We start from the raw sequence: 15,656 nt of genomic DNA, 5'->3' as shown, positions 1-15,656 counted from the left end.
TCTGCTTAAGAATGCAGAGCATTAATAGCTGCTGAGCCAAGTGCTGATGATAGAGACATTCAGTGATTAAGGTTGGTCCTTCCTGCCACACGTCAGTATATTTGGGGCCAATAATCAGCATCATTACAGGGAACGATTCCATTCATTAAGATCCAGATTTTGATTTTAAATGACTAAATGGAGGTTTTAGAGAAGTGAATTAGCCACGTACCACAGAACCATGAAAAACTATTTGCTGTCCATGAACTCATAATTCTAGTCTTGAAACTAAAACCAGTAAAATATGTCCTTCCCAGTTTCTGAAAAAAAGCAAAGAAATTTTGCCTTTATGGTTTTTATATATGCCATTTGAATGTTGTGTATCAGCAGACAGACCTTTAACTGATGTAGTAACTAATTGAACTTTCATAAAGTGGCCTCTGTGTATAGTTTTCATTTAGTACCTGAAGAGAAAGGGATTTCAGAGTCATTTTAAAAAAAATTAAAAGTCATTAACATAGTCAAGGATATCCTTGAAAGGGAAATAGCTCAAGTAGTTTCTTTTACAGTCGTGAGATGTTAACAACAGCAAAAGCCGCAATCACGTCTGTGATTTCATGTCTGGCTCTTGTCACCTTGTCTCAGGTGGTGACAGCATTGGAGGCAAACTCAGAAGTACCATGAGTGCTCAGAGGAGACATGGGCCTACTAGTTCCCTACTGCTCAAATTCAGCCTGGCACAGAGATGTGCAAACTTTGCCAGTGTTGCTTTCAACGTTTTTATTGTAGTTAAACATAGCCAAGTAATTTATATTAAGTTAGTACCATTTGTTGTATATCTTGGTATATGTTTCCATTATTTTAGGGTACTTTTTTTATCTTACTAGACAAAGAAGTTATTTACATATGTCCTTTCAATGGCCCCATTAAGGGAAGAGTTTACATCACAAATTATCGTCTTTATTTAAGAAGTTTGGAAACGGTAAGTAGATTATGAGACCATAAAGATGACCCTAACTGTTAAGAATGATGCTAAACTGTGACTCTTCTACCTTGCAAGATTGACTGTGGATCTGATTAACATGGGTGATACATTTGCTTCTCAATTCTTATTTTTTTTTGCTTCTATAAAAAACTAACATCTATTTTGTAGACAATAGAATAAAATATTCAAATAGATTTTATCCTTCAGAATAGAGAAGAGAGGTGATTAGAGTAAACTGGTATAGAACAGTGTTTTTAACAAGCAGCACAGATGAGAATGAACAACTTAGAAATTTTTAACAAGCTATACAGATGCTTCAGATTCACTATATCAGAATGTCTGGGCCTATGGTCCAAACACACATGAATTTTCTAAAACATCACAGAGGAAGGCGTTGAGGTGAATCCTTGGTTAAAGTCAACCACTCTAGAACTATCTAAGTGTCCGTTTACAAACCATTAAGTTGTGGGGTAAAACTGGGATGAGTATGCCATGGCTTACTGCTACTAACTTTTTCAATCATGACCATAAAATGTTTGTTGACACATTTCAAGGGACATTCCCATTACTGAATCAGGGACACAAAGCATAAATACTCTAGAAAGACAAGAGAAAATGTACAGCCACTTCTGGTTATCACAGAAGAACTTATGGTAAATGGAATGGTGTTTCATGTCTCACATCAGAATGCAGGGGCAGGTGGGCTTCCAAATACTCCTGGCAAATAGGTTTAGGATACATGGAAGAATAACCTGTTACTACTTTATACATAGGTGACTATGGGACTATTGGGGGAAATCTATGAAGGTTCTGGATTTTTTTTAATCTTCTCTCATACATTACATCCCAACTACAGTTTTCCCTCCCTCCACTCCTTCCAGTCCCACGTGCCTCCTCTCCCAGATCCACTTCTCCTCTGTTTCCCTTTAAAAAAAAAAAAGAGCAGGCCTCTTAGGGATATCAACTGAACATGGTATAACAAGTTACAATAAGACTAGGCAGAAACCCTCATATCAAGGCTGCATGAGACAACCCAGTAGGAGGAAAAGAGTCCCAAGAGCAAGCAAAAAAAAAGTCAGATATACCCCCTACACCACCCGCTACACCCTCTCCCCTGCTTGCACTGTTAGAAGTCCCACAAGAACATCCAGGTACACAATGTATATGCAGAAGACCTAGCTCAGATCCAGGTAGGATCTGTGATTATCACTTCACTCTCCATGATCCCCTATGAGCCCTACTTAGTTGATTCTGTGGGCTGTGTTCTCATGAGGTCCTCAACTCCTCTAGCTCCTACAATCCTTCCTCCCCATCTTTTGCAGGGTTTCCCTGGCTCAGCCTAGTGTTTAGCTGGGGGTTTCTACATTTGTTCCCATCAGTTGCTAAATGATGACACTTGAGCTAGGCACTGATCTAGAAGGACAACTGAATATCATTAGAAATCATTTTATTGATTTTTTTCTAGCCATGTTTGGGTTTGTCCTAGGTCTGTGGGCTGTCCAGTCTCTGGTTTCTGACCATCCAGGCAGTGTCGGCCTGGGCTCCCTCTCATGGTTTGGGCCTCTAATTGTACCACCCATTGGCTAGTCACTCAGACAAGTGCCACCATTACCCCGGCAAGTCTTGTAGGCAAGACAGATTGAGGGTTCTGTGACTGAGTTGGTGTCCCAGTCCCACTGCTGGAAGCCTTGCCTGGTTACAGATTTACAGTGAGCGGGTGGTTGTCTTTGACAATTAATAATTTTAGTGTTTGGTGGTTGAATATAAAAAAATAAAGAAAACATTGGTAGTGTCATTGACATTATTCTTATCGAATCAAGTAATAACACAGTCCCTGGGAAAGACAGGGTAAATGGTGGCAATATATTCAGAAAGGGTTACAAACTATCTAATAAAAACTTAATGACAGCTGGGAAGGGTGATCACTAACACCTTACTATGTAGGCTGCTTCCTCTTTGTCCATAATGCAATGCATGGCTGAGATGTGAGAAGCAACAGATTAGCCAGTGTGCTCGATGACAGAGTCAAGGTTTGAAATTGTTATAACTGGCTAGAATGTAGGGCACAACCAGTGACACAACATTCAAGTGTATAGATAGCATCTACTTAGTAAAAAATCAATTGTACCATTAAATGATTAAGGTCTGTCTGCAGGAATCTAGCCTTTTGAAACCAGTAATAATATTACTTGTTTAAAAATACTATATATCTATTGTGAATTAACAGAAAAATACTATAATGAATTCCAGACAAGGTGAGACAGTAGTCCTGTTTGTAGTGATGATATAAAATCCTGATGCCACTGTTTAAGAGAGACATTGATAAAGAGAATTAATAGATAACTAGGCTAATGAGGGGATCAGTGTATCAGCAATGACAAAAATAAATATTGGTCCTTTTTTTCTGCAGAACACTATAAAGGGGTTTTGCTGGTTTGAGTTTGTTGTTTTGTCACTGAGTGAATGACACGAGCTAGAGTCATTTGGGAAGAGGAAATCTTAGTTGAGGAATTGCCTACATCAGATTGGCCCATCGGCAAGTCTGTGTGGTGTTTTCTTGATTGCTGATTTGATGTGGGGAGGTCCAACCCACTGTGGCTCATATAAGGGAAGTAACTAAGCAAGTCAGGGGCAGCACATTAGTGAGCATCATTTTCCTGTCTCTTATTCAGCTCCTGCTTCCAGGTTCCTGCCTTGAGTCCCTACTCTGACTTCCCTTCATGCTGGATTATAGTCTTCAAAGTGAAATAAACCCTTTCCTCCCCAAGTTGCTTTTAGTCACCATGCTAATCACAGCAATAGAAAGTAAACTAGCTCAGGAACCATGACAGAGCTGTTTGAACATTGAAATACCTTTCTGTGGTCCAGTGCTTATACTTGGTTTGTTCAGTTTCAAGGAATCTTATATGTATAGATTGAGATGCTTGCTGCTAACATATAAAATTATCAAAAATTAGAATTAAAGCTATGCTATGGGCCCTTTCACCATAGAGACTCCTGGCCTGTTGACTAGCCATTCATATCTAGTTTCATTTTATGCTGTCCTTGATAATGAATTGGGGAAGTTATTCAAATTGACACGAGAAGGCTGTCTATATGGTGTCATTTTGACTATATAAAATAATAAAATTATTTCTAGAGAAGAGTCCGTATGGAATATATATGAAAAGTTTTTCAATTCTTTGGATAACCAGAGCAGAATTATATACATACATTATATTCTTCTCATTTGTTGGTATTTCTCAAAATATGTAAAATGAATTTGTATCGCTTTTTTAATTAAAAAACTTAGCAAGCTTATTTCTTTTTTCTACATTTTTATGTAGACTTTATACTATTTGTTTTTAAAATGTTTTTAATTGAAATAGAATTCTATCCCTTCCTCCCTTTCTACTTTCCAGCCCCTCCCTGTTACTCTCCCTCAAATTCCTTTCAGGTTCCACTCTTAAGTTGATAGTCTTTTCTGTTTGTTTATTACACTTGTTGCCTATGTGTATGTGTCCATTGATATTCTATTGTTCCTGTCCTGTCCATGCTGCGATTTCTACAGAGACTGTTTGAGAGAAGACTACCAGATTCTCTGGCTCTTACAATCTGTCCACTCTCTTCCATGATGCTCTCTGAGTCATAGGCACAGGACCTATATAATATGTATATATCCTGTGGTACTGGACTTCTTATGATCCATTAATCTCTGTATTGTATATAGCTGTGGTTTTGTATATTGGTCTCCATTTTCTGTAAAAAGAAACTTCTTTGATAAGGGGTGGTAACTCCACATTTATCTGTGGGTATAAGGATAAAATTTAGAATATAGTCAGGCATTATGCTGGTCTAGAAAGTGGTGGCAGTGGATTTTTTCTAAGATCCTTGATGTCATTAGCCCCTTGAAGCTGACTATACTGTTTCTGATAGCAGGCGTGAGTTCCTTTGTTTATACATTGTACCCCCTGTAGGACAGGGTTTGGCATTAAATGCATAAGTGAAGTGCCCATCTGACAATGACTGCTACTTTCTTTATTCTTCTATGATATTATATAAAGACTTTATAAGCAATTGGTCATGCAACAGTTAGTGAAAGTCCAAAAGGAGACAGCTATGGTAGCAGAAAATGGAAAATAGAAGGAAAATGGTTATATTCAGCTGATGAAAAAATAGCCCTTGTAGTGTTTCTTCACTTAAATGGTCCAAACCAGAATAGTAATTGTGGGTTTCTGTTGCAAAACAGAAAAAAGCCTTCCTGTATGCTTGATAAAGAATTGTCATCTCATTGGCATTTTGAAGTAGGCAACTGTGTATTTAAGATATGTAAACATTGTAGAGGGAGTGATGAATCCAGATGCGTGTGGTCTCATTTTGGAGTCAGCTTACCCATTTTGTAGATGTAAAAGTTGCATGCAGAATGTTGGTCACAGTGGTTGATTTTTTTGTAGCCCTTTTTTTGTAGTCTATCTCCCATCATTTGCCCTGCCCACTGCCTCCAAAGTGACTCCCAGCCCCCCACTTAATAAAGCTGGCTTTTCAGTTCTGCAACTCCCACTGACTTCCTCTTTCCCAAAGAACAGAATTCATTCTCCTTTGTGTAGCTTGCTATCTCCAGCTCTGCTATCTCCAGCCTTGATTCCTATCCCAAGCACGCTGTTCTCAGACCCCTTACCTTTTATCATCATGTAAATACCCTTCTCCCCTGTGCCTGGATGCCACTTTCAGAACTTATTTCTTTTTCCTTCAGAAGCTGCCTCAAAAGTCATGACCTTTTTGGAGCCCCCACTAGCTTCCCTCGAAGTTCCCACTGCATCTCTGCCTCCCAGCATTCCTTTCGGCATGATTTCCAGTTAACACTTACTTCTTGGAAACTTTCCACAACCAGCTTTGCTACACTTTTAAAATTTTATTTAAATAACATTTTTTTTCATTTATGTACCAACCAGTTTTCCCTCCCTCCCGCTCCTCCAGTCCCCTCTTCTTTCCCATCTACCTCCCTCCTCATCCACTCCTCCTCCATCTCTACTCAGAAAGATCAAGTTGAGGCAGCTCCTCCTCTTATGTCAAGACTGGGCCAGGGAATCCAGCATGGGGAACAGGTTCCCCAGAGCCAGCTAAGCTCCAGGGAGGAGGTCCTGCTCCCACTGTTAGAAACCTTCCTCAGAGACCAAGCTACAGGACTGTCACACACCTGTAGATTCCCCATCATGATCTTGACCCCCCCCCCCGTTGCTTATATAATCCCTCCTCCCTCTCTCCATCTGGACTCCAGGAGCTTGGCCTGGTGCCTGGCTGTGTATCTCTGCACCTGCTTCCATCAGCTACTGGATAGAGTATCTCTGATGACAATTAGGAGTCACCAATCTGCTTACAGTAGATGGGCAATTGAGGCACCCTCTCCGCCATTGCCAAGGAGTCTTAGTTGGGGTCATCTTTGTGGGTTCCTGGGGGTTTCCCTGGCAACAAGTTTCTCCCTAACCTTCCCATCAAGACATCTCTTTTGTTACTCTACCCCTCCATAATGCCTCTAACCCCCCTCCCACACTGAGCCCACCCAATCCTCTCCCTCTAGTTCCCATCCCTCAACCCCTGCATCCCCTGTCCCCAGTTTACCCAGATCTTTTCTACTTCTCCTTCCCAAGGAAATACATGCATCCCTCTTTGGACCCTTTTTGTTATCTAGCTTCTCTGAACTGTGGATTATAGATTGGTTATCCTTTACTCCTAATAACTACCTATGAATGAGTATGTGCTACATTTGTCTTTCTGGGTCTGGGTTAACTCATTCAGAATGTTATTTTCAGGTTCCATTCATTTGCCTGAAAATTTCATGAGGTGATTACTTTTTACAGCTGTGTAGTACTCCACTGTGTAAGTGTACCACGTTTTCCTTATCCGTTCTTTGGTCGAGGGGCATTTAGGTTGTTTTCATGTTCTGGCTATTTTGAATAATGCTGCTATGGACATAGTTGAGCAAGTGTCCTTGTGGTATGATTGCACATCCTTTGGGTTTATGCCTAAAATTGGTATTGCTGAGTCTTGAGGTAGACTGAGTCCCAATTTTCTAAGAAATTGCCATACTGGTTTCCAAAGTGACTGTACAAGTTTGCACCCCCATCAGAAGTGGAAGAGTGTTTCCCTTACTCCACATCCTCTCCAACATAGGTTTTGCTACACTTTTAATACTATTTTTCTATGGTTAGTACTGTTGAGTGCTGGTCACTGTATTTCTCTGGTTTATCTTGTTTATTGTTGACTTGTTCACTGGTATCCTTTCAGCTCCTAGGGTAGATTCTAGTGCATTGAAGATGCCCAATAAGTAGTATTGTGTGGGTGAATTCAGTATTATTTACATATTGTTATGTCTGTGACTTTAACAAATATTGAATCATTTTGATCCTCAGTAGCAGCACACTTTTGCTAAAAGTATGTTCAGTGAGTAAGCTCATATATTGTTTGTGCTTCTTGGAACTTAAAGTCCTTGATACAGGCCTCAGTGGTTTGACTACAGCATGTACACTACTAAATTGTGGAATCCTGAATACTATTGCTTCTGGAGTTCAGAAGTCCCACAGCCACCATATGACCTTGAATGTACCAAGGTGATAGGGAAGTTCAGCCAGTGTTGCCCTAAGGCAAAAATTTACCTATAAACCTGGAGGGTGCACTTCCCTGCCCTCTCGCTTGGCTCCTGCATTACGAATGGACCGTTGGGACTCTGGTGTAAGTTTTCCTTCTGTTTATTAAAGCTGTATCTTTTGTATTAAGCTAGTCTGGCGGATCTTTAATTACCAATCGACCTCGCCCCTTCACCAAGGAACTTGACTTTGGTTAATAGTGTGACCACAGAAGGAGCAGCTGTAGGCATGTGACTCCACTGAAGCTAGTAGACTCTCACAAAGAAGACTGATCCCAGATTCCCAGCCAGGAGCATACTGGATTCATAGGCTATTGTATGAGAGAGGCAGCTTAGCATGTTATTTGTTGAGGTCTTTGACCTAGAACCATTCTCTGTACACTGTGGTGAATCTAACACCATGTGGGGTGGATGATAATACGACACTCCTCATGAGATTCTAGAGGAGTGCCTGGGAGAGATGGGACACAGCCCATGGAAGCACATGTATTGTTGAAGTTATAATGGAGAGGGTGATGAGTCACATATGTTTATAAACTGGAACAGGAGGAAGGGGAGAGACAGGCCTAGTCTTCAGAGGGTTTCCAAGTCCACATATTGTACTTTCTATAGCACTATACAGACATCTGTGCTGGGCAGACAGTTGAGTGATCTATGGGAATTGGGCCTCCAGCAACAGAGGCAATACAGGGACTAGGAGGAAACGAGGTTGGAAGAAGATATATCCTCAGGATCAGAAGGCACAGTTCAGCAGAATATGCGTTACATGGAGGATCACACACTTGATGCACATTTCTGAAGGTGAATACCAACTGCAGCATGGACGGTGGGTAAGAGAGGGGGAGACTGAAAGTAAGAAGACCCATTAGAAGGTTACTTTTATTCTCTGGGTAAGCAAAACAAGCCTAATTGCAATCATGGTGGACATAGGATGGAGGAAACAGGCTGTGGACAAGGTTGGAATGATTTGAGTGGGTTATTATGAGAACATCCAGCAAGAATGACCCCTATGATTTTTTGCTTGAGTGATCAGAGCTACTGTCATTCATTGAAATGGCGCTCACTGGAAAAGGGAGTATCATATAGGTAAAGTCCAGTAGGGGGACACAAGTGAGGTTTGGACTTAAACTATACATCTATATGGTGGGAACATCTCCATTATAGTTGGAAATGTATATTAACACCACACTGAAAGTGGTGAAAACCACCTAGTCTGGGGGCATCCTCAATAAGAGGACCCTAAAAAGAAGTATAGACTCAGTTGAGATGCACACTGGGTGACAGGAACATAGTAGAGAAAACAAAGCAGTATGACTCAGAACTTCAGGGAAAAGCCTGAGTTTAGCCTTTGCTAGAGCAGAATCTTGGGGTGAAGGGAGAGACAAATGGACAGATGGATGAATAGAGGTGGGAACTTGTACGGGGATGAAGGAGGTAGTGTGAGAAGAGATCAGGGATGGATGCCCTGTGGAGTACATAGGAGTGTCAGTGAGCAGAGATTGTGTGAGACAGAGTCAGGTCTTCTCTAATCTTTGATCTTCCCTATCTTGTCCTTACTGGAAAGTCTTTAGCTTCCTTCTTGGTGAGTCCTTCGTTATCTTTTCCTTCCTTGCCACGGTCCCATCTACCTTCTTACATCAGATATGTCTCTGCAGCTACAGTCTTATGTTGACAGTGCTCCTTAGGGTTTACTAGGGTGTTCTCATGTTCCTGCTATGTGTCCCAACACAAGTGTGGGGTTCAGAAGACAACCTTCAGGAGTCAGTTCTTTGTTTCCTCTGTGGGTTCCTGCAGTCAAACTCAGTTCATCAGGCTTTCACTGTGCCATCTTGCCTGCCCCCATAACTTTTCACTTGTGCCCCTGTTTTTCACTTCTTAACTGCTGGTGGAGATCCCTTGACAAATAGCCAGGTTGTTCCTCAGTTCCTTCATTACATGCCCTTGGTTCTCTTAAAGGTGTCATTTTGTCAGCCTGTCATCCTGAAGGCACCTCATTTTCTCGTTCCCTCTGCAATGTCCTCACTATTTTTTTCCTGGGTGCCTACCCTTAAGGCAGATCTCTCACTACCCTTTGTTCCTGTGATAGCCCAGTCTCTTTGCTTTCAGTCTTCCCTGTTGTATGCCTTAGAGCTCCTCAGGACTCATTTGCTATCTTTTCAGTCCTCTGCTTTGAGACTGTCTTTGCAGACACCTCAGCTGCGTATGTAGGACCCTGTGCAAGCTGCTCCTGACTGCTCTTCTTACCATGCCTCTTTCTTCCCACTGTGCTTTATCTACCCCATTCTGGCTTCTGCAAACTACCCTCACTGCTCCTAAACCCTCCCTGGGCTTTTCTTCTGGGCTTTCCTTCAGGCCATTTCCTCTAACTAAAGCGTGTTCATTCCCACCCTATCCCTACCATCACCTTTCTCACCTCTTTAAACATGCTTTTGGCATATTTAAGAACATTTATAAAAGATCCACTACACAACTGAAGAAATCCTATCCTCTGTTCCTGCTTTTACATCAGGAATAATTGCCAACTTCAAGTGCTGCTTCCCACCTCAAGTCATTCCCACATCCTGTTGCAAACCAGAAAGAATACAGATGTGTGAGAAGCTGAAGGAGTCTTCCGGATGAGCTGATCACTACCCTTGACAGTAGAGTTCAGCTCAGTTCAACTGCTGGTGATGGGAGAAATATGCTGAACAAGAAAGTTTTCATTTTCTCATAAGTCAGAAACAGCACTTTTCTTCCTTGATTAAATTCAAGGAGAAATCTCTAGCTTGACTTTTCTCTAAAAGATTGTAACATAGTGATTCAGTTCTCTCTTGTCTTAGTACAGTGTGTCTTGCCACACTGCCCAGGTTTGCCTTCGAACAGTGGTACTCCTCTGTCCACAACATTCTGGCATTATGATTATTGTGTATCACCATTTTCAACAGTAAATCTGTTTTTATAGCATTACGTTTTGAATCTTAGCTGGGCTGTGGTGGTACACGCCTTTAATACCAGCGCTTGGGAGGTAGAGACAGACAGATCTCCATGGGTTCTAGGCCAACCTGTTCTACAAAAGCTAGTTCCAGGATAGGCTCCAAAGCTACCCAGAGAAACCCTGTCTTGAAAAACAAAAAAAAGAAAAAAAGAAACTTGTGACTCTTGTTCTGTTCAGTGAGTCTTTCGTTGAGCTTCAGTGACAGACAGCAGAGCACACATTGACTTTTACTCTGTAAAGAAAATTGTGTGCAGGCCTAAGACATGTAGTCTGTCTGTTTTGTCTTCCTCCTGAGTTTCCTTCCAGTACAGAGCTGGGGAGCAGAAATGCAAGATGAGTAGACTACCTGCATGTCCTTCATACGGGCTCCCAGGTATCGAACTATGAACTGATCAGGGCTGGGTATCATGCTGCTTAACGGGTGGGCACTTTGCTTCCTTCAGTGCTGTCACTGGCTGCCACCGGAACTGGAAGCTCTGGGTACAGCAGGAAAGGGATGCTGTTTACTGTCCATTGTGACCATTCGAAAGCCAGACCCATGTTATTGCCTGGAGAGAAAGCTAAACTCCTTCATTATGAGCAAAAGCAAAAAAATTCTTTAAGTATTTTTTCTTCAAATAATGCTTTGGAAGCTTATGGTCATCCTTTTTACCATTATGTTCAATGAACTTGTTACTCCTCCCTCCATTTACTTGTCTTTATTTCATTTTTATTTACATTTTTAAAGCTAGTGTCTCATACCATGGCCCAGGTTGGTGTGAAACTCACTATGTAGCCCAGACTGGCCTCAAACTTACAGCAACTCCCCAGTCTTAGCCTCCCAAGTACTGATATACATGTAAGGCACCATGCCTGCCTGTGTCTTTTCATTTTCAAGGCAATTGTATGGTCTAATCATGTAGGATGCTAGCTGTAGGCTGAGCATAAAATGCAAAGATGTGAAATGTTCTGAGATCCAACATGATGCTCAAAGATCTTTAGATTTTGGAACTTTTCGGATTATAGGTATTGAATCAATAAATCCTATATTCTAAATCAGTGCTGGAATTCAAGGCATGGGACACCACACATGACCCAAACTTGAACTTCTGATCCTTCTGCTTCTATCTCCCAAGTATTGGGGCTACAGGTATGTGCCAGCATACCTGTCCTGTTCCACGCTCTAGCTGTTGAAAAGATGTCAGTCTGTCTGAGCTTCCATATATTCTCCTCTCCCAACCTGATGATACCAAGTATTGCCAGCCTTTTCTTCCTTCTTTCACATGGGAGAGGAAAGAACTAGATGCCCACTTTGCCAAAGCATATACCTCTCCCAGAACTTTTCCCTACTTGCTCCTTCTATATCCTTTGGAGCATTAGGCACCACTCATTTTGAATGTTACAGTTTTAGTTTTCGTTCGTTTGTAACTAGAGTTACAGATGGTTATGAACTGCCACGTGGGTGCTAGAAATCAAATCCTCTTTACCACTGAGCTGTCTCTGTGGTCCCCTGAACCCTTCATCTTAAAACACCATCATACTACTATCTTCTTCCCTCCCTTCTTGAAATGCTGTTTCTACTTTGTGACAGTTTACTCCTTAGCCTCTCAAGGTCTAGCTTCTGCTTGCTACACTACACATTCACTGCTTAACTCCAAAGCCTTTGGCTGAGTGCTCGGCTTCCTAACTTCTCTGAAGTGGTTAATACTTTTCACTCTTCCTTTCCTCTGTGATGTGTGATTCCCCTATGCATGCTGTGAATATGTTTTATTGCCATTAGTTAACAAAGAAGCTGCTTTCGGCCAATGGCTTAACAGAATAGAGCTAGGCAGGAAAACTAAAGTGAAGGCTGGGAGAAAGTAGGCGTGGTCAGGGAGAAGCCATGTAGCTGCCACCTGTAGACAGAGGCCTCCGCTGAAGCCCTTCAAAACTTTGCCAATAGGCCACAACCTTATGGTGATGCACAGATTAATGGAGTTTAGGATATAAGAACTAGCTAGAAATACGCTTAAGCTATTGGCCAAACAGTATTGCAAATAATATAGTTTCTGAGTGATTATTTCGAGTCAGGGTGGTCAGGAAATGAACTAGCAGCCTCCAACAACACCTCTGCTCCACGCTTTTGTGGCTCTCCACCTACTTATGCCTTTTGCCTTCCTACTGCCTCAGTTTGTATTTTCCTTGGAGTTCAGTCTTCACTTCTTTCTCAGTTTTCGCTTGCTTTCCAGAACTATGGCTTCAGGCCCAGTCTTCCTTAACTCATAGACGATTTGAAAACCTGCAGTGTGCTGACCGTGATGCCACATGCCTGGGTATAGTGGGAGCACAGAAGATACAGTGCCTCCTGCCTTGGGAAACTTGTAGTTACAATGGTATAGAGGGGGCATTCCACTCAGAAACACAGCAGTGCCTGGTCACAAGCTGTGAAAAGTGCCGCATGGAAGTACAAGAGAAGGAGGATCCTGGGAAGTTGTCCAGAGAAAAGGATGTTTGACAGGTACTCTAAAGACTGAATGTGAGTTACGTGGAAGTGAGGCAGGTCCAGGGAGGCCAGAAAGAGCTAAGAGAGTAATGTCTGGGAAAACTCTAAACCAAAAGGAACACTAGCAGGTGATAATGTGATTAGGTATGGGGAGTAAGTATGGCGAGGGATGAGACAGCTGAGGAAAGTGGGCCTCACCAACTCCCTTAAAGATCTGGCCGTTTGTCTTGTGGGCCAGTGTGACCCAAACTTGATATAGTCCTTGTGCTGCAGCCTCACAGTTGCTAGAGTTATAGGCATGCTTCATCATGCCTGACTTTTTGCTTTTGATAGTTTATTTTATTTTATTTTATTGATTGATTTTTATTGAGTGCTACATTTTTCTCTATTCTTTTCCCTGCCTCTCCCCTCCCCTCTTCAACCCTCTCCCATGGTCCCCATGCTCCCAATTTACTCAGGAGATCTTGTCTTTTTCTATTTCCCATATAGATTAGATCTATGTAAGTCTCTCTTAGTGTCCACATTGTTGTCTAAGTTCTCTGGGACTGTGGTTTGTAGACTGGTTTTCTTTGCTTTATGTTTAAAAACCACCTGTGAGTGAGCACATGTGATAATTGTCTTTCTCTGTGTGTGTTACCTCACTCAAAATAATGTTTTCTAGCTCCATCCATTTTCCTGCGAAATTCAAGAAGTATTCCATCATGTTTTGAAATATGTATGCATTGTAGAATGGCTTTATCATACTAAGGAACATGGGCATTGCCTCACACATTCATATTCCTTTCTTTCTTTCTTTCTTTCTTTCTTTCTTTCTTTCTTTCTTTCTCTCTTTTTTTTTTTTGGAGTGAGAACACTTAGCCTATTCTCTCATCAATTTTCCCGAGTATAATATGTGTTCTGGCTACAGTCCCTATGCAGTAGAGTGGATCTTAAATGTATTCTTTGCATCTGACTGGAATTGTTCATGCTTTGATCAATAGCTTCTTATACATACCTCCAGGGTTTTGGTTTTTAGCATTTAGTGTTGAAAAGCTTCTGAAATGGTAAGCAGAAGGTGACAGCTTTCTCTGTGCTTCTCTAGAAGTTGACCCTGGCTGCTGTGTCCCTGCAGTTCATGAAGGAAACAATATTGGATGCAGTGCGACTAGAACAGTAGCCACTAGAGTGACCTAGAGGAGTTTTTTGGCAGAGCTGGAAAGATCTTGACAAATTTAAACTGATTTAAGCAACAGATGTGGAAGAGTGAGTTAGGGACAGTTTTTAAAAAAAAAAAGATGTCAAAGTGTTGGAGGAAGGCCTGCTTGTTGGTTCCTGGCTGTCCAGCTAGCTTAGACCCGAAATAATCACACAGAAACTGTTTTTATTTTCTGGATGTTCTGAATGTGAAGTGTCTCTATATTGGTTGATATTTATCATATTGTCAAGTCCAGTAGTATATCAAAAGTCTACTTTCACCCCCCTGTCTCCCTACCTCCATGTTCTTCACATCTTTCAGCAGGTCCACTATTGTCCATCTGAGATCTGTACCTCTCTGAGTCATCTTGGATCCCTCCTCAGGATAGTCATCTCCCTTGTTTTTCCCCTGTCTCCATCTACTCTCAGATCTCCCCGGTCCTCCTCTTGCACTCAGGCACTAGCTTCCCTGATGCTGAGAGTTGGGAGCAGCCTTTTCCTTGCTAGTCCATGGTGTGCAGTGCTGCTCCCTGAATCTTTTTGAGGCACCAGTGGATCATGTGCTTTTCTCAGAAAGCATTGTGTGGTTATCTCTCAGGTGAACCAGTCCTGCCAATACTCATCCAGGGAATTCTGGTGCTGCCTCTTAAATCTGGGCTATGTGTGTTTATAAAATATCTGGACTATGCACCTGATGCAAGTCTAAGATATTTCTGGACAGCCAATCTTCAATCATAGTTATTTCATTCCAATGAAATTAACACCACAGAACTTTGACAGCATCCAAACAGTGAGGCATCAGGTTGTCCTTCTCTGGCAGCCCATTCCATTCTGTGTAGACTTCTGGCTTTTGGAACTGGCAACCTGGCATCTTGCTGTTTGGGTTCCTGTTTCTTATTTCCCAGATAGAGCTGAGCCCTAAGACCCAGAAGGGCACCTCTGCAACTTAGCTTCTCAGACCTTAGTGCTCAGTACACTTTTTCTGCTCTCCCTCATAAGAAAGTAGATGAATGCATTATCTTTGCTGGTTTGTCATATTTCTTCTCGACTATTTTAGAAACTTCAAGGAATGGAAGCACATGATTTTTAGTTAGAATGGACCTTTGAGACTCAATATTTAATGATATTTAGAAGTGATGACTCAGGTTTCCTGAGAGTTGGACTAATTTTCCTATTCCTGGATCTTTTTATCCTGCTGAGTTATCAGACCTAGAACATGTCATTCAGGACGAGCATTGGAAATAGCTTCATTAGACTGTGTGTAGTTTAGGTGAGGGGCTGGCTGGTTCTCCTCATTGCTTTGTTTGCTGCTTTCTGTTTGACCAGGGCAGTTTGAGATCCTCTATATAGCAATTAGAGAACAGCAGTGTTCTTTTTCATAGTTAGGCATGGTGGTTCACACCTATAATCCCAGCCCTTGGGAGGTAGAGGCAAGAAGATCATAAGAGTTTGATGGCAGTCT

At 41.7% G+C, this 15,656-nt stretch overlaps 1 protein-coding gene across 4 annotated transcripts in view; it reads left to right on the top strand.

The window, feature by feature from the left end:
• The window catches only part of Mtm1 (myotubularin 1), a 124,632-nt gene that overhangs the window by 27,412 nt on the left and 81,564 nt on the right, over positions 1 to 15,656 (top strand). For all 4 annotated transcript variants that reach the window (XM_048457577.2, XM_085684817.1, XM_085684819.2 and 1 more), the window contains one exon: positions 867 to 961. In XM_048457577.2, coding sequence (XP_048313534.1) covers positions 867 to 961 — 95 coding nt within the window. The remainder of the gene's footprint in view (positions 1 to 866; positions 962 to 15,656) is intronic.

The sequence above is a fragment of the Myodes glareolus genome, chromosome X (genome assembly GCF_982192425.1).
Source record: "Myodes glareolus chromosome X, mMyoGla1.1, whole genome shotgun sequence".
NCBI classification, from domain to species: domain Eukaryota; kingdom Metazoa; phylum Chordata; class Mammalia; order Rodentia; family Cricetidae; genus Myodes; species Myodes glareolus.
This window is presented reverse-complemented; position numbering and strand designations above follow the sequence as displayed.